Source organism: Nesoenas mayeri (assembly GCF_963082525.1).
Source record: "Nesoenas mayeri genome assembly, chromosome: 1".
Classification (NCBI taxonomy): domain Eukaryota; kingdom Metazoa; phylum Chordata; class Aves; order Columbiformes; family Columbidae; genus Nesoenas; species Nesoenas mayeri.
This window is the reverse complement of record NC_137541.1, coordinates 75,355,174-75,378,477: the sequence shown is the minus strand read 5'-3', so window position 1 is coordinate 75,378,477 and position 23,304 is coordinate 75,355,174. Positions and strand designations below refer to the sequence as shown.

Below are 23,304 nucleotides of genomic sequence, written 5' to 3'. Positions count from 1 at the left end.
ACCAAAGAGGGTCAGTAAACACAACTGACTTAGCCTGTGAGTTTACTGGCTTATTTGGGAATTATTCTAGGTTATGAATCCCATCCTGCAGCCTGATCTGTTTGTTACACCTGTGTGTTTTGACAAGGCTGCTGTTAACCTTTCTCAGTGGCACTCAGCATTTTCCCTCTGCATTAGGGTTAGATGGGGACCGGGCGAATGAGAGAGGCTGTATGTTTATCCTATTGTCTTAGCAGATTTTCATTAAACCCATTTTGGACTCTGGCTTATTGGAAAAGTGCTCCCCTTTATGTATGCAGTGACCACATAGCAAGTGGCGTGGGTCCAAAATGAGTTGCAATTTGAATCTAGAATACTGCCTGTCAACACAGCTCCTTTCTGCCTATTGATTTGACCTCCTGTGGTGAAGGTAAGCAATGAAAGAAACAAAACTAGCCCAATGCTGTGAGAATTCCTTCTGATTTCAAAAGTAGTGCCACCTTGGAGGAGTGTGGCAGACCAGTTACTTTGGATTAGCAGAGTCAGCAGCTGAATGGATCCCAGCTGGAGAGATTCCTGCCAATATCCCCCTCTAAGGAGTGCTGGAGTGAGCTGGGCCCTGCTTCCAGGCAGCTCCTGGCTCAGTGGTGCCATTGTGTGCAGCCAAATTAGAGCTCAGAATCATTAGGTAGTCTGAATGTTTCTTCCCATTTCCTTACCTTCCCCTCCCCAGTAAACTGTGAGTGGAGTTATTTCGTGTGTAACAATAGTTGACTAGGATTAGGAATCATATTATATGCATAAATAAAACATTAGCTTTTATGGAACTGTTTTTCTAATATCCAACTAAATTGCTATTTTTCAAAGGGAAAGTAACAAATTATGTTTTTACTACTGTTAGAGAGGTTCTCTACTCCCTACCACTACCCTGTTTTTATAAAAGTAATGTTAAACAATGACAAATTAAATGTGGATCAAAATATGTTTAGATTAACTGTAGTATTAATTTCTTAAATGGTGTAGAAAGTTGCTTTTCTGAAATAAGTAATATGTGTGGGGTCCTATTCTAAAATGATGTGGTTCTTGTTTCTTTTTGGTTTTGGCTTTTTGTTTGTTTGTTTTTAAATAGGCCAGTTTAATTGGACAAAGTTTGTTTGATTATTTGCATCCCAAAGATGTTGCAAAAGTTAAGGAGCAACTTTCTTCTTCAGATGTCTCTCCTAAGGAGAAGCTCGTAGATGGGAAAAGTAAGTAATATTTGAATGTTCTCAGATTTTTTTGAAGATAAGTTAGGAAATTCAGTTATTACGCAGGACATATTTACGTCTTTGTATGTGCATGGGTGTACAAATGTGAGGTATAATTTATATGAACCAAACATATTTGAATGCTAATCTGCTGCTTAGAATACACTTAAGATTTAAAATCTAGCCCAGAAAAGACTTTATTTTAGATAATAAGAATGACTGAAGTTTGCATTGTTAGACATTTACCAAGATGTAGTCTGATGTTCTTCCTACCAGGCATACTACTTTTTTTTCTTGTATTTGATAGGTCTTGTCAATACAAAAGACCTGATGTAGTCGAACATTGGATAAAATACTTCAATATCAAGAATCACTGTCTTCTCTGAAAATGCTAAGTGTCAATCCTAATTTAACCAACTGTTTGCAGTTATTTCTAATACGGAAAGTGTTATGTACTGTGCAGCTAATCACTAGTTTATAACTGGCTTCTGTAAACATATTTGCAGTTCTTTGTGACAAGTAGAAGTTGAAAGTTTATAAAACATATTTATTAAAATAGCATTCAAAATATCAAGAAGAGTTTAAAATAGTTTGGTAGTTCTTTCTAATTTTGGAATCTGTGTGACAGTCATGTTTTCTTTGCCCCACTTAAGTAACTAGACTCTTAGTTTTTAATTGTAAGGACAAAATTTAGGCAACTAAATAGGAAGGAGAATGTACTGGAAGCTAAAATTAAGAAAAGGCCTTGTATTCTGAAGTTTAGTATTGATGGATTTTGTTTGCTTTAACTACTTTACTAAATTTTTGTAAGCCGGCTTGCAAGTACACACAGATTTTCAAGCTGGACCAGCTCGACTGAATTCTGGTGCTCGACGTTCCTTCTTCTGTCGCATAAAATGTTGTAGAACTGCAGTCAAAGAAGAAAAGGAATGCTTGCCTAACCCAAAGAAGAAAGGTATTCAAACAGTGTAGATGAAGTGGGGGCTGTACGTACTGAAACTTGGTTCCAAGTCACTAGTGTGACCCTTGTAGTTATCACTGACTTGATGAAGTAGCTGTAGAGAAGTGTAACTATGTACTGGAGACACATTTTGAAAAGCCATCTAATTGTACTCTTTCTCCTCCTGGTTCACTCCTGGAAAAGAGGGAGGGAGGAACCTGAGTTACAGTGACTCTTTAGGAGGGTGTGGTCCCTCGTAGTCAAATTTTAGTAGTTTCAGGGAAATTTTTGGAAGCACTGGAGCAGATAAGAAGAATTAAACCAAATAATGTATCTCTTGAAGATAACTGTGTGAATAAGGCCTGCAAAATCTACTGTTTCAAAGGCAAAAAAAAAGCGCAAGTAAACCTAATTTTTTTCTGCTTTACTTTGTGTTGTGTATACTTAAAAAGTAGGATTTTTTTTCTTGCTTTTCATAGTAAAGTTATTAGTGTAATTCCATTCATTTTTTCCAGTACTTATAATTTAGTTCATATTTTGTGTGCCTGTACAGCAGTACACTCTTGTCAAGTTTTCAGTGAATGGATCTTTTTTAAGTGTAGTTTCCAGCTTTTGTTTAGTACCTTAGTATTGATTTTTGCAAAGATGTGCTGAAATTGTTTGACCCTGAAAAAATCCTCCTACTTTTGTTTTTCAGTGTAACCTGTTATTGTTGAGATATGCCATACAATAGTCAATTTTAAAATAGGTCTGTCATTGTAAATAACTAGAATGCAGTCTCCCTTGATGTGCCAACTAACTTGGTGAGATAAGAATTTAAGTTGTATAAATGTTTCTCGGGAGAGCAGCATTGAGGGAAGGCACCTTGACAATGTGAGAAACTGCGACAAAGTTACAGTAGGATAACTCCATTTTTCATTTTACAAAGTTGATACATGTTTTCCATAGTTTAGAGGGTTAATGCAGTCAAACCTATGTAAAGCATAGTCCCAAACACTTCAGTGATTTTTTGATAGATACTTACTGTAAGGCACATAATGTCAATGCTCTCTGTGAGGGTGTTTGCACGTTATATAGGCAGCAGAGAGTCTACCAGCCATAGAAATGAATGACAGTGTATGTTGTAGTGTAAGACTTTAAAAATATTTGTGTTCCCAGAAAGTTGAGGAATTCAGAAGGCTAAGATAAATAGAAAATAAGCTAAGTTGTTCTGAGTTGATCATCTCAACTGATTCTTTTAGTAATTGCGGTAACCGTATGTTAAGATCATCATGTTCACAGAAGGTAAATTCATTTCGAAGCTACGGAGTGCCTCCCTGGTTTATTTTAGTTTACAATCCATGTGAAACCACATAAAGTGATTTGTGGGTTACCAGGTTGCTGGTTTACTTTTTTTTTTTTCCTGAGTTTGAACTGCCAACACCTATAACTTATCTTCGTAAATCTTACATAGCATTAGAAGCACTCTCTCCAGGCAAGTCGAAATTTAGTACAAAATTAACTAAAAAATATTCTGTAAAATTATCTATAGCATTGTACAGTTGTTGTAGGTGAGCATAAGATTGCCAGTCTCGTGGTGAACAGGATAAAAACAATTCAGTTTACTTTTTGAACCATAACTGCTTTTTATTTCATTTATTTTTATTAGATCACAGAAAATACTGTACCATTCACTGTACGGGTTATATGAAGAACTGGCCTCCAAATGAGGTGGGAGTAGAAGAGGAAACTGACGTAGAAAAGGACAGTAGTAACTTTAACTGTCTTGTTGCAATTGGGAGGTTACACCCTTACATTGTTCCACAAAAGAGTGGAGAGATAAAAGTCAAAGCAACAGAATTTGTTACACGATTTACCATGGATGGAAAATTTGTTTATGTAGATCAGCGGTAAGCATTTTGTTCTTTAATGAAGAGAAAATGACACCACTAGTTGTGTTTTCTAATTCTTTCTGCCAGAACTGTACTTTGTCAAGCAGGGTAGAATTTCTAGGTGCTATACACAGGAAGCAGTTCACAATTATTAGTGCTTAAGATCTTACTATTTCAAACAAATACATATATCTGAATGAAGTACTAAATTATTTCATTACAAGTGAAAACTAAGATCTTTTTTCCTGAACTTTCTAAAACAGACTTTTATTTGTTGTGTAGACTGAGTTACCACTTCGCATATTGAATTTTATTATTATCACTGGAACCTTTTTTATCGCTTTCAGTCATCTTGTCTTTCATATAAAACTGTAAGTTTAAACCTATTCCTTAAAGTGACAGAGCAAAATTCAACTACTAAATTTTTTTGATGACTCATTATATGTGACCAGGGCCCTGACGGGCTAATGGGAAGACCTAATGATCATCAGTATATTGTGTGTACTTGTGGTTTGCATGTTTAAACACTGTTATTTTGTCTTTGAATTACCATTCACTGCAAATGGATAATTTGCAGTGAATATTTTTTGTTCTTTGGAGCAATTCTAATGCTATATCTTTTTCCCAGACATGAAAATAAGCATCTATTTCTTTAAATATTGATTTTCTACTTTATCTGATACTGAAGAAAACGAGTTTCACAATTGTTTACACCCACGGTAGTTCATGTTTTTATTTCTAACAGTGCAACAGCAATTTTAGGGTATCTGCCACAAGAACTTCTAGGAACTTCTTGTTACGAGTACTGCCATCAGGATGATCACAATCATCTAGCTGAAAAACATAAAGAAGGTACAAAATAATTGTCCTCCCAGACTACGTACTACTACATGTAACTGCTTTGTGAAAACAGTACAAATTTAAAAATCTGAGCTGAAAATTAATGAAACTAAACGATCTTAGCATTGTCCTTTTCTATATCTGCATTAAGATATGCCTGCATAATGCTTGTAACAAAACCAAGGAGAAACTTCTCTTGTCTTGGATCTTAGTGCAATACTTTAATTACCAGGGAAGAATGTTAATGCTTCTTTCAACTCCCTGCATCAATTCTTTCTAAGAACAAGGAAGGAGTCCTGAAGAGCAGAGATGCCTAATCATGTAATTAAAGACACTGATTATGAAAGTTCACCAAGTTGGGAGTATCCCTAATAGCGGTTTGCAGAAACTTAGTACTTGGGCTTTAAGATTAATAACATTGCTGAAACTGTATTTTGATTTTAGTAGGGGTCCTATCCTGTCAGTTGTTCTAGCATTTAATTTGTATTTCTGGCCATCAAAACCATTTTGTTTTTACGATGCTATAAAACAGATTCTTTTTTTTTTTAACTCTATCTTTCTAAGTATAAATGTTGTTATTACAACTTTCCTTTCTTATCTAGTGTTGCAGAATAAAGAAAAAGTATTTACAAATTCCTACAAATTTAGAGCGAAAGATGGGACTTTTGTTACTTTAAAGAGTCAGTGGTTTAGTTTCGTGAATCCATGGACCAAAGAGCTGGAGTACATTGTATCAAACAACACTGTGGTATTGTAAGTAATTCATTATATTAATCCCCATGTTCTTTTTTGTCTTAATTACAGTTAGGTTTAACAGAAAGCAGCCTGTTTAAGAAGCAGAACAAGACTAGAAAAAATCAACACTGCACAAAAAGTGGTTGAGTAACCTGGAAGAATGTGGCGTTTTTTGCATTTACCGGTTATTTTTATTTCAGGCCTAACCGGTGAATTTAACTCTGAAAACTGTCCTATTTCCTAGTGGAAAAAAATGTATGAAAGGGTTTCTTATTAAAGGAAGAAAGGAAGGATCTTTTAAGAAAAGTCTGTATGGATAAATGGGAATGTCAAGTTAATTCTGCCTTTCCTTCTGAGCTTTACTAGACTAAATGTGTCAGTTGACCTAATTTTAAGTGCTACCCTACCTACCATGTGTCAGAATGTGGAGAAGCATAATTGATAGATCATAGAAATGGAAGGCAAGGCAAAAAGATGCTCTTCTAATCAATTGAAAGGGAGGAGTCTGTCAGACAGTATATGTGTATGTTTAATTCTTTTTCATTCTCTGGAGCTGTAATTTGGATTATTCCAATGACAGTGAAGATCTTTGCCATTGACTGGGGTTTTGGGAGCAGAATAGAGAGGGGGTTTTATTTCCATTAAACCAAGTTGTGAAAGGGGCCTTTTACCCATTCTGTAGCTGGCTCATGTCTTAAGTCAACATCATCCACCTATTTTGCCCATGTCCTTCCTGAAGAAGAGAGAGAAGAGTAGTTAAGACAGTTTATGCTGCCTGACAGCCGAAGGCTGCTTTTGCTTGCCCTGGAGATCTGGGCATGGGCCTGTCTAGAGGAGGGAAGGCAGGTAGCAGCTGCTGTCAGAAGGTAACCACTGACCTGTCCTTGTAGCAGTTGTTTCTGGTTTAATCCTTCTAGGACTAAAAATTGCAGCCTTGTTGTCTTGTCATGGAACACAGACAATTATATTGGCTTTTCTTCTTTATTTAGGGAATAAGTAGAAATGAATATTTCACACAGTGCTTTAGAAACAACAGTGCTAAGTATTGAACATTGAGAAGTGAGGAATATCTCCTGTTTTTACTAGTTTGAGGATGTTAAGATTTTACTCTGTGTAAAGTATTATTGAAATTAAACATACATACGCTGAGTCTTGCCCTTGAAAATCTTGTTGATTTTCTTTGTTTGTTGTTTTGTTTTTATTTTTAAAAATTTATTTAAATCTCAGAGGTCATAACGAGTCAGCTGAAGAACAGGTTCCCTACGGCTCCCAGCCTGCAGAAGGCAAGTGTCGCTTCTTACGGTTATCATAGGTGCATCTCTTGATCAATCATTCCAATTTTAGATTTATTCAATCTTCAATCCAGGAATTTTTTTTTTATTCTAGGTTGTTGTGCAAGGAAGGAATAATTTTTTTAAAGCTAATTCTGGTGACAATTTCTAGTGACAGCATCCTGATTCAGATCATTCACATCACTGTCACCAGAAAGGCTTATGGCATATCTTTTCCTTCTAGCAGCTTCTACTATAGCTAGGGTTTTGTTGATAAGATGTTATGCTTCTATCACAAATCCTCTTCATATTTTACCTGGTTTTCTGAAGAAATGCAATTGTACTCTCTCAGTTTGCCTCTAGAATATAGAGTGATAGTGATTTTGATATATGTTTTGTTAATATTTTTCTGCTATGCATAGATTCTGATTTCTGCATGCTGGTTTATGATTTTACTATAAGATTTTTAATTTTTGCTTTTGAAATTGTTCTTTTTAATAATTTATTTCAGTTTGTGCAAAATCCAAGGGTTTTTTTCTCATGTGTTTTGCATTGCCTGTGAAAGAGACTGGAGGTGGTAATGATCAAATCTAATTTTATTCCTGGAGATCAGTAATTTTCGCAAATATATTTTTCACTTATCTTTATATTTCAAATGAGACTTAACAACACCCTCCCCCATGAGTTAGTGTTTTTAGGAACCTCATTTCTGAATATAAAGAAATATAGCACAAAACCAGCTTTAAAATGAATCTTTGAGGTGATTGTTCCTTGCTGCATAATGAAACTGCTACAAATTTGTGTTTTGTTTTGGTTTTTAACTGTAGACGCTGTAAAACAACCTTTAGTAAATGTACCTGGAATGTCATCTGGAACAGTTCTTGGTGCTGGAAGTATAGGAACTGAAATTGCAAATGAAATACTAGAATTGCAAAGGTAATAAATGCTTAACATCATACGGTAGGCTTTTAAGTAAAGATAGAGAAGAGGCATATGTGGTTATGTGAGGGTTGTTCAACTTTCATTTTTATTGTGTTACATGTATAAAATATTCTTAGTTTGAGTAGTGGCATTATGAGATACCAGTTTAATGTTTGTCCCATGCATGGCAGAACACGCCATTGGTGTTGACAAATAGTTCTGTTCTGAGCATGCGATTTCCTTTGTAATGAAAGCATTATTTAACTATGACTTCGAAAGTGTTTCTGTGATGCAGCTTCTTCACATGATGTTGAAATTAGTAGATAAACCATTCAGGAATGGAAAATAAGTTGTCTTGAGTAGGAAAACTTCCGTTGAAACAGTCCCCAGTGGAGCACTTTTGTAGGCTGTCCTGTCCCTTACAGGATTATCCCAAATGTAGGCTACAGTGATAGCACTATTCCTTCCCAATACCCAAACACAGATTAAAAAAAAAACCCACTGCATCATTCCAAATGGGAATCCATACAAGATTCAAATCATTAATTAAGGATTGACCATTTTAAAACTAATTTTAGCAGATACACAGCATAACCAAGAAATTTGAAAGGAAGAGATATAATTTTAATGTGAAGATGCCCTTATGTATTTTTTGTGTTGTGCACCCATAGTGGTGCCTGACTTGCTTATAGAAGGTAAGGTTATTACTCTATGCCAGTTTGCACTGTAGCAGCATTTGTTGTCTAGGAACATTTTTTTAAATAGTCTCTGAGCTGCCTGTTTCCAGGACTGTGGGATGCACGTGCACCAAAAAAGTTTTTCAGTCACAACTCTCTCAGGAATTAAGGCTTCATCAGAAGGTCCAACCACTTTTGTTAAGGTCAAATTTAAGATAATGGGACTATGATCTCATCAGCACAGGACAAGTTATCTAAATGTTATCTTAGGATAATGAAGCCATCTCTCAGACTTTAGATCTTATGTATCCAGTTCCAGGTAAAGGAATGCCAAGAAAGTTTTCATGTCTGCAGAAAAGTGTGTTCTTAAGTCCCATGTTCTTCTTTCCACTGGCACTTGCAATTGGACCCAAAAAAGTAATAATATTAAATCTTCCAGGAAGAAGTACACCAGTTTTGGCAAAATGGTAGAGATATAAGGAATAGTTTCATATTGTAGAATACTCTGAGTTGGAAGGGACCCATAAGGATCATCAAGTCCAAATCCTGACTCGACAAAGGGCAGCCTAAATGTTAACCCATACATTTAAAAGTGTTGTCCAAACATTTCTTGAACACTGACAGGCTTGAGGTCATGACCACTTCTGGAGAGCTTGTTCCAGTGCTTGACCATCCTCTCAGTGAAGATCTTTTTCTTAGTACCGTCCTCTGATACAGCTTTAAGCCATTCCCCACATTCTGTCACTGGACACCAGAGAGAAGACATCAGCACCTTCCTCTCTGCTCTCCTTCATAAGGAAGTTGTAGACAACAATGAACGTCACCTCTCATTCTCCTCTAAGCTGAACAAACCTAGTATCCTGAGCTGTTCCTCATAAGTCATGACCTCTAGCCCTTTCACCATCTTTATCTCCCTCCTTTGGACGTCTTCTTTTATTTTTATATCCTTCTTATTTTGAGGAGCCCAAAACCACACACAGCACTTGAGGTGAGGCCACACGAATGCTGAGTCTAGTGGGACAATCACTCCTTTTGACTGGTTAGCTATACTGTACTGAATGCACTCTAGGATACTGTTGTCCCTCTAGGCAACCAGTGCACATTGTTGACTCCCATGGAGTTTACCATCAGCTGGACACCCCAGACCTCTTTCTGAAGGGCTGCACTCCAGCCTTTTGTCCTCAAATCTATACATACGTTGGTATGCCATAGCATGATCAGCTTTTGCTGTTTCAGTAACAGTCTGACTCATCAGCTCGTCTGTGAGGCTGTTATGGGAAACAGTGCGAAAAGCTTTACTGAAGTCAGTGTACATAACACCTAATGCTATCTCTTCATCCACTGAGCTGGTCTCCTCCTTGCAGAAGGCTATGAGGTTGGTTAAGTGTTATTTCCGCTTCATAAATCCACGCTGAAGTCTAAGATTACACGTTATCTTTTTGCAATGTGGTTGTCTTCTCAGCTGTCTCTTCATCAGAAAACAGTATTTGATTTTTCTGAAACAGTAAAAGCCATGATCAGAGCCTAAGAGTGTGATGAGTGACAGTAGCAGATGTTTCTTATTCTGTTTCCAGTATTTTGGAATCGCCTTCCAACAATGAAGTCACATCCCTTCATTAGAATAGTCAAATTGCATGGGTAGCCATTCATTTTCAATGAAAAGAATAAAAGAATAAACTCTTTGATTGTGATGAGATGAAAGATTGCCGCTTCCAACAAAATAAAATCCATCCCACAGCCTGTTGGCAGGTTGCTGGGATTATCCAGCAAGGAGGAGGAAGAAGACTGGCAACAACAAATAAACAAAACAAACAAACAAAAGGATTGATAACAGTGAAGACAGAGTGAAGGTGGGATGTTATATTTTGGTAATACCATTGTTAAAGTCTTTTCATCAGTACCACCCATAGAGGGAAGGAGAGTCACTTTGTATTATATCTTTCTGAAGAGTGAAGTAAGTTTGGCAGAAGTTGTTATTTCTGATGGTTAATATCCAGGCATGACCCAAGAGCTTGATTTGACACTCATTTTAGATGCTTTAGTCAGCTCAATGTGATATTCTTGCTTGAAATCACCTGACCTTTGCTGAAGATGCTTGTCCACGTGAGCCTACGTGTCATCAGCTTAAGGAAACCAGTTTATTAAGTGAATGAATAATAAATTTGCTGGATGATGAAAGAATGACTGCATTCCTGGGAAAGTTTTCTTCAAAGCTACCCCTTGAAAGTTCTGATATTTTTGTTTTTAGGAACCACAAGCAATGCTCTTTCTCTTCATATCGCTACAGAGACAAACAGTTTCAGGAGCAGTATCTTTTTAAGCAACAGAGGGAAATTTTGTGACCTTTATATGAAGATCAAACCAAACCATTACTGTTCTGTGACAGTTCAGCAGGTCACAAGAGAGCAAAATCTGTCTGTTTAAATCTTAGGAAACAGAAGAATCCATTACAACAGACCAAATTGTGGAATTTGGAGAAGAGATAATGGTAGTGAATTAATCTCCCCATGTTGGAGGAAGATTTTTGTAACAGTGGGTTGTTGGTTGTTTTTTTTTTTTTAGTCTGTTTAAATGGAATTCAGCTATACAGCTGAGGCAGGTATGACTGAGGCCTCTTTAGGGATATTTCAGAAGAATATTTATTATTTCATATCCTTCCTGCTCCCAAACGAATCCACTACAGACCTTGCAGATATTGAGCTTATTTATCAAAAAGTTCAGCTTCCATAGTGCTAATACTGTCATAATTTCATCATTTTCTTACTGTCTCTCCACCTGTCATAAGCTTGAAGCTCATGATGCATACCTCTCTATCTGTCAGAGATTCATTGTGTAGATGTCTTGAGTTCGTCATGTAAGTAAAGCATGTCTTTACTTCTTTATGGAGCAGCAGTTCAAGGCAGTAGGATATTTATGCCAGTGTGTTTGATTTACCAAAACATCTTTTCAGGAAGATCACAGTAACAGTTCAGACTTGCTTCTGATTTAAAAAGTGAGACTGCTAGGAGAAATAAACTGCAAGTTCTGAATTCAAAGAACTACTTTTCCAGGGCAAATATTTGTGAAAGTGCTGGCAGTGATGAGCACACGCACCAAGGAGCTGCATCAGGTAGTTTTATTCTTCAAATCATTGATTGAATTTAGTGTTTTTCAATGATATGTTCACATCTTGAACACTGGTTAGTAAATGAAGCAACATTTGTTGCTTTCTTTGGGAACAATCATCTTATTTCTCAACTGATAGACTGAATGTCAGAAAATTTTGAAAGGAAGAATGTTTTGCCAGCTTTGTTAGCCAGAGTGATCTGAGCCATTCTAGTCTTGGCACAGGTGTGTTTGTTTCAGAGATCTTGGTTGTCCATGGACACTGGAAATTGAGAAATAAGCTTGTGCTGAGACTAATAGCCCAAGAAGTAGCTGTGCAGGTGAAAGGAAAGGTTAAGAGCAAAATCATGCAGAACAAAGTAAACTGTCCAAAGGAAGGGTAGTTCTGGAAAGAAGCCGGCTATGGAAAGGAGTGGTTGCACTATGTAACTGGGATCTCTGGCATCATACTCATCCTACAGTCCTGTATCTTGGGGGAAAATAAACTAGAGGCGCTTACAAATACAATTGGGCACCAAAGGCCTCATTGTAAGAACTGACTGTTTCATGAGATGTCAGAGTTGCATGCAGATGTAGTTCAATTTTCCAGAGTCATTGCTGAGAAAAATGCTGGATTTTTTTCCAGCCAAAGAATAGAACTTCATGCTATTTCTTAATTTTTCTTTGTATGAAATCAAGTTACTATCTTGCACACACTGAGGTAATCAAAATTAGACAAAAGTGGTCAACAGAGACTAACACCAGCTGTTTTTCATCACATAGCTTTGTGACTACAAAGACAATCAAATAGGATGAGCTCATTTACTACCTTAATCTGTTCTCTGCATTTTTTTAATATCAGTAAGACACAGATGGTTCTCAAGCTGTGCATCAGACATCACCAAGATTTTTTTAAAACTTCAGGACTATGCCTACAGCTCTTTTTAAAAGCATATCTGAATTTAATTACCATCTGATGAATGATCATTTCAGTTAAAGCAATGCTATAAATCTATTCAATCTGGAGTTTCTGTCCTGGGTCTTAGAGATGGCAGTACTGCTTATCAAGTAGTGCACTGGATACTGGAACGTAGGGAACTAACACATATTCCACACAAAATAACTCTTCTTATTTAAAATAGGCTGTTTATTCACTCATTTTCTATCTTTCCTCCAATCCCTTATCAAATTCCGAATCTGAGGAAGTGATGGAAACAGAAGCATCCAGATAGCCCCGGTTCTTCTGTAGCCTTGTCCTTTGGGAGTCAGGAAGAGCAGGGGGAAACAGGAGTGAGCTCTCCAAAGGACCCTGGCACAACATTTTCACTGTTAGTTTCATATCTGGCATGTTTCGTGAGGAAAAATGTAAAGAATCTCAAAGGATTCTGGTAACAAAGCAGCAGTCTTTAGTTGGAATTTTATGGAAATATGAAAGTACAAGTATAACAAAATAGTAGTAGAAGGAGCATTAGAAGGATGTAATGTTTTCCCTTCACCATTTAGCAGAACTTCCTGATGCTGTCTGCATTCTGTTTGTACTTGAAATGTATCTGTTTGTCCCAGTGTGTGTAGTTCTGTTACTTTTTGGTCTGTCAGTGCCAGTGATTCAACAGAAAAATTAAAGTGTGCTCAAGTATTTATGACCCATGGCCTTTATTGATCTCTTCTGCTTTTTCCATTATTGAAACTTGGAGCAGGAGAATTTAAGACAACATTGTCTCAGATGAGCTGGCTCATGCTTCATCACTGGGGAGGTCTGGTGGGTTCTGCAACATATAAGCTGATTTTCAGTTTATGATCAGTGTGACTTGGTAAATCAACTAAACATATACAATTTTAGGTTGCATTCTTCACCATCTGGGGAGTTAAGTCCATCACAACTCTTGAGAAAGTCACCTTCTCCAGCTTTAACTGTAAACTGCAGCAATGTGAGTATGTCACTGCCTGTAAAAATCTGAAAGTAAATGGTTAATGTCAAATAGCCCAAAGTGTATGTTTGAACCAAATTACCCTGACTTGTGTTTTTGTGAGAGAATGTGTAAGGTATTGCCAAGCACCTGGCAGCTAAGAAAGTCTTTTGAGATGTGACAGCAGCAGAAGTTCCAACCTCATTTACAGGCACATCGGTTCACTCCTTAAGGGGCTCCGTCCAAAGCTGAGGGGACTGCAGTCTCCACAGTTATTAGTATCACTGCTGAAGCTCTACAAATACACTAAATATGAGTGTGATTCATGTGATTAGGACTTTTCTGGATTTGGAATTGCAAGAAAACTTTTGCTAAATAACGGTCAGAGAGTAAAAGTGTCACCTGTTCAGTTTGACAACCTAAATAAGATATCAGTTCTTGTTTTCTCCCACTTGTACTTTTAATGTTCTTGAAGACCCTTTAAAAAATCTACGCCGTATGTTCTCAGTTTTGAAATGTTTAAAATTTTTACTTTGAAAATATTCTAGTAGTCTTCTAAAAATGGATAGAATATGCTGTTTTGCTAATCTAGTAGTGCTGGTAACACCAGGAAGTGTGACTATCACAGGTATTGACCATAGCTATGGAATAATTACCATATTTTTTGCTTAACTATATTGTATGTTGTATATTCTGCACTGTATGAACAAACATTTCCTTTTCCATCAGGACTACTTTGAATGTAAATTTCTTTCCATTTAAAGGCAGTTTATATCCACTGCAATTTTTATTACCTAACAATACTATTCTGGACTAGGAATTGTTTAGGCATCCTCCCTTTTTTATGGTCAGTTCTTCCCTGCCTTACTGCAGGTCTTTCTCCGTAAGAGTTGGTTGACTTATATATGCTGAACTCTCTAAATCATGCAGCATCTCATCATAAGGATAACTTAATTGTATTCTTTCAAGGTGTTTGTTTATTCTGTGCTTTAGTATCCCATTTTTTCCTAAAAAGCTTTTGTAAAGCATTTCAACTTGATTAATTTTCTAGTAGAACATATGCAAGTCAGGCAACCCAAGAAATCTAGCCTGCTAAGTTGCCCATATGTGTTACATGAAACGAAAGTGGGGGAAAAGCCAAAAAGATTTTTATTTTCCTGATATGTTTGGACTAGGATGACTTCCATCTCTATTGCTGCCAACCAGATTTTTCCGAAGTGCAAAAAGTAATTTAAAACTACATAGATATTTATCATGATGGTAACAAGATGCAAAATAGTAGAGAAGATACAAATTTATAATTCACATAGTTTAATACATATGGGAGGTATGAGGGTCTTTTTTAATCTTTTAGCTAGAATGTGTAAACATTGACAAACATGATGTCACTGGGAATTTGTAGGTTTGGTACTAGACATAGAAAGTATACACCAGTACAATTTGTTGTCATGGATTTATTTGCTGAATATTGAATGAAGCAGATGCCATCACTGCAAAGTATCTTTGACAGATGTGTAAGTAACACCTGTTATTTAAGCCAAATCTAGTGCAATGTGAACCTCTAAAAAGAATTGTTTTTAAAATGCAATAGATCTGCCTTTTGATGCATGTTTTTCATCTACTCTATTTAGTTCTAAATACTTTGTCAGCAATTTATAATAGTTTTGTAATGTAGTAATTGTGACTAAATTTAGGATTTAATTCTGTCCCTTTTACTACTCCTGTTCTTTCAGGTGCCAAATAAAGAGTTGATTCAGTTATGTCCTTCAGAAACAGAAGTTTTAGAGACTTCAGAACAAAACCAGGGTGCTATTCAATTTCCCAATAATGAACCTCTCCTCAGTAAGATTTACTTCTCTTGTGGATACTTCGGGGATTACAGGGGAAGACATCTCTGATAAATGGTGTGGGTTTTTAGTACACCACTTTACAGCCATGTATAAATTGTCAAGTGTTTTGTCTGTCGTAAGATGAGAGGACTCTTAGAATAGATGTGTTATCACTGGAAGGCAAACAGCAAAATTTGATCAGTGATTGAATCTCATGACAAAAATTACATCCTGCAACAGAAGTTTACCATTGCGTTCTTGCATGCCAAGTTTTAAGTAGGTTCTTATTAGTTCTTTCTCCAGAAAAGAGAGATAGGTAAGAAGTATTTCAATGCAGTGTAAGGGCACTGGTTGTAATTTGTGAACTATTGTCCTTTTAGCACTTTATCTCTTTCTTAACTGTGAGTTACAAACAGTCAATTCAAAGGGCTAGTCAGAATGTTTCACAAAGAATTTCTTTTTCTTCTTTCTTCTCCTTCAAGAATAGGCTAACCCAGCAGTTTGTCTGGATATTGGATTTGATGGCCCTGTAAAAAGAGAACGCAATTGTATCATTATTAACATAAAAGGCAAAGTGCTATAAAAGCAATGTTTGTGTTTATCCTGTATCTCAGCTCTTAGAAACTCTTCCATCTTCCTCTTTTATTTGAGTTAATAGAGTTTTATATACTTATTCATAATCTAGAGCTGTCTCACAGTTTAGCTGTGAGGACTTTATATTAAAAAGAGAAAAAAGAAAGAAAAAAAGCTAATCCTCAAATAGGGGCTTGAAAAAAAATACATTAAAAACTCAACTTTTATCCAAGATAGGCAAGGAAACATTTTGCATTGATACTTGAGCTAAAGCATTTTACCATTGATTTCTAGAGCTGATGTGTAGTAACCCGAAAAGTTTCAGGAGTTTATCTGGCATAGTACCTCAGATGAGAATCCAGGTACATGATTGCGTTTCCCACTGAAGTGACATGAAGTAGAATGCAGTGTTGTACTTCAGTGATATGAACTGCACTACTTGGATACAAGTTCTATTAGCTGGCAGTGGGAGGTAGTCCAATGGATTGGGAAGACTTACATCTCCTTAAATTATATATGTCCATGTAACTGTCTGCAGATGGCCATTATTTCTGTTATTTGATTTATTTTTTTAAAATCATTAACAACACCAAAAAACACCAAAAAACCCACAAACAAACAACAACAATGAGAATTACATGTAAATGTTTGCCTCTTCTTAAAAGGAAGGTGCTGTTTAAAAACAAATATGTTTTGAAAGTTACCATATTCTTCATGCTTTGTGCTGCATATGCTAATGTTTTAATCATTTTATAGGTGGCAGTTCTCAGCTGGACTTCGATGCAATATGTGAAAATGATGACACTGCTATGACGGCTCTTATGAATTACTTGGAGGCTGATGGAGGGCTGGGGGATCCAGCCGAACTCAGTGACATACAATGGGCTCTCTAGTTCTGCTTTTTCAAAATAAGAAGGAATGTAAAATCCGTAATGCACAACAACCGTACATCCTCAGTACTGTATTATAATTTTTGATGTTTCATTTGAATTGATACTTACTGTCTATATATTTTTAAAGACTGACGCCTTGTTCAGAGAGACAGTTTCTGCTGCACCTATGGAAAAATGCAATATTTTTTTCATGATGGGGAAACCTTGACATTTTAATATTGAACCATCTGTAACTGGAATGCTTAAAACACATTACTATATTTTTGCTAAGAAGCTTTAAACAAAAGGTACCATACAATGTACAGGAATATTTTTTCTTAGTTTTAATACTTAAACTTTTATTTATTATTTTATTATTTTGTTTCAGATGGTAAAATATTGATTATTTACTTTCTGTAGAACCTACTGTACTTACACGGTTTAAGAATATTTGTAACTATTAAGTTCAATTGAAATAATGATTTGTGTACACCACAGTTGTAGAATAAGGTATTTTAATTCTCAAATGATGCAGTTTGTGATTCCTTGCCAGTTTCAGAAGTGCAATTTTTATAGTCAAAAGTGAATATAAAGCCTACAGTTCTGGGAGCAAAGATTTTAATTAGATCACCATAACAATCAGAAGACAATATTCTGAGAAAAATAATCACTTCCCCAGTATGCAAATATGATAAGGATATATGCAAAGTGCAACAAAATCTTAATTACTATTTTGTATTATTTGTACTGTATTATTAGAGAGGCAGTGCATAGAACCTAAGTAATGCTTTAGCTGTAATAAGGCACTTCGGCCTTGTCGCAGGTTACTTACTAACTAAAGAAGTTGGGCTAGATTGTCTTGGTTTCAGAGCGAGGCCAGCACTGTCTGTTAGTGAAAAAATGTTAAAATTCTATAGTATCTTTTATAGTCTTTATGTTTTTGGAGGGATTAGGGTGATTTTTCTATTGCTTGAATCTGTGACTTTTACAAATGATTGTGTAATATAGTGCTGTCTGTAAGTGAATGCAAAATATAGGATGATCCTTTGGGGGACAGCTTTTGCAAGAATTGTATCCCAGTTACAACAAATTACTCAAGAACATGGCACTTAATAGGTTGTATTGGAACTTTAGAACTATATAGCATTAGTATATAGAGTGGATCTTTTTATCTCTGCTATTAAAGGTTTAGACAAATTTTTGCATTCGTTATATATCATAACAGCATAGTTTTTCTGTTGTTGGGGTTTTTTGTTTGCTTGTTTGTTTTTTAATTCAGGTGATGAAAGCATTTGAAGGTATTTGATACATGTGCATTTGATACAGAAATTTAAACGTAGGTACTACCATAAGCACTATGGCATTTATTTTAATACTAAAGGTGAGCAAATAGACAGCCTGTTTCAGATCTTGTTACGAACAAATAGATGTGGCACCCACTAGAGGTCACGCTTCTACTGTTGGATAATTCCCCTTTCCTGAATGAAGGCAGAGTTTTGTCATGCACTGATGTCCTATGCTTTGACAGAGCAGCTTTATATCTTATAGATATGAATCATTTTGCAAATGATGAATTTTTTGGTGACATCCAGATTTTCTAGAATGGCTTGTTGGATTGATTTATGGTTTTTTTTAATTGAACTTGCATGTGATTTCCTGCATTCAATTCTTTTTTACAGACATGTGGCCAAAATTAACTGTCTCTAACTTTAGTAGAATAAACTTTCCTGTTTCTTCACAGAAAATGAATTTTGGACAATATCATGGAGCAAAGTGAAAAAATAAACAGGTACTTTCTAAGAGTTGATAGAATTCTATTTGTGTAAATGAAATTTGAGAATTTCAATTTTTGCCCTTGCAAAATGCAATTTTTTTCTATTTTATTCTAGAAATAAAATCTAAATAAAACAAGAAATACTATTCCTAACACAGATAGAGGAGTAAATAAATGGCTTAAAATTAGACAGACTTTCCTCAACATAGTTTCTTTTTGAACTGGATTAGTTTGAAAATGGTGCAGATGTTGTTATTGAAGAAGCATATTAATTATTTCAAAATATTTATATAACTGTCTAGAGTCAAACCACTATTTTTTTGATTCTTCTTGGAAATAAAAAATAAACCCAGAAATGTAACTTTGAGTCTTTTGCAGTCAATGATCAATATTGTGACTCTCAATTAATTCATTAGATTCTCCTGTTACTCTTTGTGAATTTTCTTGGCTTAAAGCAGTCTTACAAGAAAAAGTGTCACTATCATCATTTATGATGAAATTAATAAATATTTTTGAATACAGTTGAGGTAATATGTGTTTATGTCTGTTTGTATAACAATACAATTCTAGTAAGACGTGGACAGGTTTTTTCTTGGCATGGTGGGGGTTGTCAGAAGATATGGTTAAATCAAGTCAATAAATTGTTATTTTGATGTGCTGCTGTTAGTCTGACAGTTCTACCTAATACTGAATTTAAATACAAAGTTCTCATGCTTTCAGATCCCAGGCTCATTCCCTAGAAGTATAAATGGGAAGGTTGAACGGATGCGGATTTTGGTAGCATAAGATGATATTCCCTAGCCAGGGTAACTTTGTAATGCACTAACGTGCATTTTCTAGGTTCTAAAAAAACTGATGTTGCAGCTTAATTGAGTGGTCTCTGGAAAGAAGAGTGACTGTAGGCTGTACTGAAAGAGGCTGTTTAAACGTTAAGAGTATGTGGATACGATTCTTACAGAGTCATATTGCAGGTGGGCATGGTAAGTGATAAAGCAGGTGTCAACAGGCTTTTAAAAGCCTGATTAATTATCAGGGTTGTACCTGGAGATGGGTCGACTCATTTGTTACTGAGGGCACACATGAAATTAAAGATAAGTAAATCTCTACTGGAGAGGAGTTCTGCTATAGCAGCAGCTTCTTTGGGAAACCAGTTGCTGTGTTGACAGGAAAACACGAGAGAATTCAGAGTTAGGAGCAGGGAATGAGAATGTGGTAGAGACAGATACCACCTGGGTGCTGTTGGAGTGAGGACTGAGCCTGAGTTAGAGCAGAGGTGGACTGCAGGAAGGCCTGGGCTGCCATGTGCATTGAAACAGTGCTTCAGAACACTATTGTGTCTTATAGTGATGAATCATGAAGATGTCAATATATTAAACCTTGACTTTTGCATTTCCTGTAACAGTTTGTGTTGGGGAGGGGTGGAATCTTTTCTGTGCTCTTTCAGGTGTAATTGCTTCTTGGGATTCCCTTGGAGTAATTAGGCAAGTATGGTGCTATTGCGTGGGTCTAAAGCAGAGCTTCAGTCTGTGTTTCTTACCTGTGGTGCACTGAAGTTCTTGATTTTTCTGTGGATCTTTTGCTTTTTAGAGCATTGGAAAAATTGTTTTACTCATAAGCACAAAAGGCTGAAGTTTTTAGTGGTTGCTCACAACAGTGTCTTCCTTTTCATGATACAAACTGAAATGAAGAATTTATTCTTGCATAACTGATGCTGCTTCTCCCCAGACCCTGACTTCTGGCCTTTTTCACTTAGCCTTTTGCTTCCTTTTTGTGGCTTGACATCTGTAATGTAAATTCATAAAATGTCATGGAATTCCAGAAAGTAATAATCAGCTGGAAAGCTTTGTGTCACTTAGGACTTCCCTGAATATGTTAATTTTATTCTCCATCCCTGATGAGAATTATTTTGTTCTGGGTGAATATGGAGGTCAAGAAGATACTTGCGGTTATAGGTTCTTGCAGGTGAAAAGATGTAAAATCGTGTTTCAGAGCAGCAGAATTTGAGGATCCAGGAAAAAAGGCAAGTGGCATGGTGAGTGCACTGGTGAAATACAGCTGCTGCTGTAGTACATTCTGTGTGTACGTCATTTCTAGAAGATTGCTCGAGACAGCTCCCCTTTACTGTGACAGATGGCTGTCATGACTAAATTTTCTGGGTTGTTCCTGGCTTAATTGCTTTCAGAAACTTCACATCTTCCCAGTGAGGAAAAGGCAGACTTTCTGAGACATGTCAAAAATTCTCACGTCCTTTACAAGTAGCCAGTTTTACTGGTGCAGGGCCTGTGGAACTGCTGCCAAACTATGCCAGACTACTACATTGGGGAATTTTAAAACAAAATAAAAAGCCCCAAACCAAACAAAATAAAACAAAAAACCACAACACCTGGCCCTGAGAGTTGTGTATTATGTGTCAGCTTCTGTGAAATGCTCTTACCTTAGGTTAAATGGGAGAGAAAAGAGAATGAAGTACCTCAACACGCCTGATTTATTAAATGGTAATTTCTCATATATGGGCAGTTACTACACATCACTTTTTGTTGTTTGTTTTCATGTCCAAACCCTTAGAAATACAAACGTGATCTTTGGAAGTCACAAAAAGTTTTGTGGGAAAGATCTTGCTTGGTTGTTGCTGTCAGAATGCTGGCCCTGTCTGGGTCGTAAGTTTTCGTCCTGGGCATTTGCAGATCCTAAGTGTACGTGACCTGACATCAGTAATCTATCCTACAAAACTTAGGGAACTTTGGCACAACTGAGAGAAAGTAACGTAATTAATGGATTCTTTTGTAACAGTAAAACATATCAGTGTATTTCTAGAAGGACTGTAGAGTGAGCAGCAGAACTCTGAACAATACTATATCTGAAGTAATATGCAGTGTTTTTAAACAACAAATCTGACTTCAAAGATTGCTTCTTTCATAAATCTTACAGACAGGGCTGTGTCATATAGAAGACAATACAGGGGCTTTACTATTTAGCCAAACTAATTTGAGTTCATAGTAATTCTTTGACAGGAGGGGTTGCAACTTTAGACTTCATCTTGTCAAAATAGGGTGATAAGCAAATTGGTTTCTTAATGCTTCATGCTTTATATACCTTTGATTTGCCAGGTGAACTTAAGTGATGTTTCAGCAAGATACACTCAGCTGCTAAGCACTTGTTTTGAAGAGCTCTGGGCTGCTTCCATGTCAATCGGTGTGGAACATTAAAAGCAGCTACAGTGTTCATGAATGCCCCTTCTGCTGCAGCAGCAGCGGACATGGGCGGACTGCTAGAGACAGTTCAGAGTAGGATAAGCACAGCAGCTGCTTCAACGACTTTCAGCTTGGGGGATTTGAGAAGAAACTTCTCAGTGAGGGTGCCAGAGCACTGAACAGGCTGCCCAGGGGGGTTGTGGAGTCTCCTTCTCTGGAGACATTCAAAACCCGCCTGGACACCTTCCTGTGTAACTTCATCTAGGCGTTCCTGCTCCAGCAGGGGGATTGGACTAGATGATCTTTCAAGGTCCCGTCCAATCCCTGACATTCTGTGATTCTGTGATTTCCTGAGCTTGATTGAGTTTGTCCATTTGGTAAAGCCTGAGGGATGTCCAGTCCAACTGTGTCTATTTGAGCACCTCCTCCCTGTTGCAGGAAGATCCACTTTGTTCTGGCTCCTGCTAGCTCCATCTGCAGACTGCTACTTCATTTGTGCATCCCTGCTTCTGGTGCTGGAAGAGACAGCAAACAGTTGGTTTTTATCTTCTGTCTCTATGCTACTCATGACTTCTTAGGTTCTTATGACAGCCCCCCTTTATGAATCCCTCAGCTTCAAAACTTTTTAAATAATGCAGTTTTTCAGAGGTGTCTTGCTTGTGGTTTACTACAGTAATTTACAGCATGCTCCTAGATAGTAATTTAAAACAAAACAAAACAACCCTGTATTTAGTTTCCCGTGTATTTAGTTTTAACTCCTGGGGCATTTTGTATCCAAGTTCTGTAAGGAACATGAAGTTTCCAGTATAAAAACATGTGTATCTGAGAAATCAGAGGTCATTATTGCAGAGGAGTTCTTGCAGTTGCCTTGGTAGAAAGCCATGGGAAACACTCCAATGCTGTGGAAGCTTGCAGATAAACAGAAAGATCAAATGGAGTGAAACTCCAGATACAGTTGCAGGAAAAATACACATTTTTCACAAAGCGAGGGTGGGGGGGAAAGAAGGACAGTGTCAGGACAACTGCTTATATAAGTAATCTAAAATGCAACTCTATACGGTGGTACAAGCAAGAGGCCTGCATGAGTGTGGCTGTGGCATGGTGCTCCATCAGTTCCTTTGCGATAAAGCAAGGGGGGCTGGGTTGTTGGTTGTTCTCCGTCTCCATCCTTGCTGTATTTAAAAGGTCTATTTACTGATTGTGGTAAGGGTTCTTATCATGATCACTTTAATGGTGTTTCAGATTTGGTGATAAGCATAAGGGTCAGTAACTTTAAAAATGGTGAAGAGGATTACTGATACCATTTAAAAATGGTGAAGAGGATTACTGGTAGCAGGAAGTCTGAGGGGAAAATATTTTCAAGTGGATTATTTTCCTGCTTAGGCTACTGTGCAGCTGCTGCCTTCTCAAGCAGTCCCTGAAGAATTAAGCCCGTTTCAAAATTGTTGACTTGGGGTTTCTACAGATTATCTAAACAGAATTTGAAGCTTCACCTTATCAATCTGGAATGAGTTGGGCACAGTGCTGAATGGAACTTGCACCACTGGAACAGCTTGTTTGTGTTAATAAACATGATCCTTTTTTAGAAGGACT

At 36.7% G+C, this 23,304-nt stretch overlaps 1 protein-coding gene across 2 annotated transcripts in view; it reads left to right on the top strand.

The window, feature by feature from the left end:
* BMAL2 (basic helix-loop-helix ARNT like 2) overlaps positions 1-18,532 on the top strand; it is a 37,606-nt gene extending 19,074 nt beyond the window's left edge. Inside the window, exons 8-17 of one of the 2 annotated variants that reach the window (XM_080363572.1) lie at positions 1,109-1,226; positions 2,038-2,181; positions 3,815-4,055; positions 4,783-4,889; positions 5,480-5,630; positions 6,840-6,895; positions 7,711-7,819; positions 13,406-13,493; positions 15,206-15,314; positions 16,631-18,532. In XM_080363572.1, coding sequence (XP_080219698.1) covers positions 1,109-1,226; positions 2,038-2,181; positions 3,815-4,055; positions 4,783-4,889; positions 5,480-5,630; positions 6,840-6,895; positions 7,711-7,819; positions 13,406-13,493; positions 15,206-15,314; positions 16,631-16,767 — 1,260 coding nt within the window. In that variant the 3' untranslated portion in view covers positions 16,768-18,532. Of the gene's footprint in view, positions 1-1,108; positions 1,227-2,037; positions 2,182-3,814; positions 4,056-4,782; positions 4,890-5,479; positions 5,631-6,839; positions 6,896-7,710; positions 7,820-13,259; positions 13,290-13,405; positions 13,494-15,205; positions 15,315-16,630 lie in introns of those variants that run through there. The other variant, XM_080363573.1, reaches the window with a different exon arrangement.
* Positions 18,533-23,304: the final 4,772 nt, after the last annotated feature.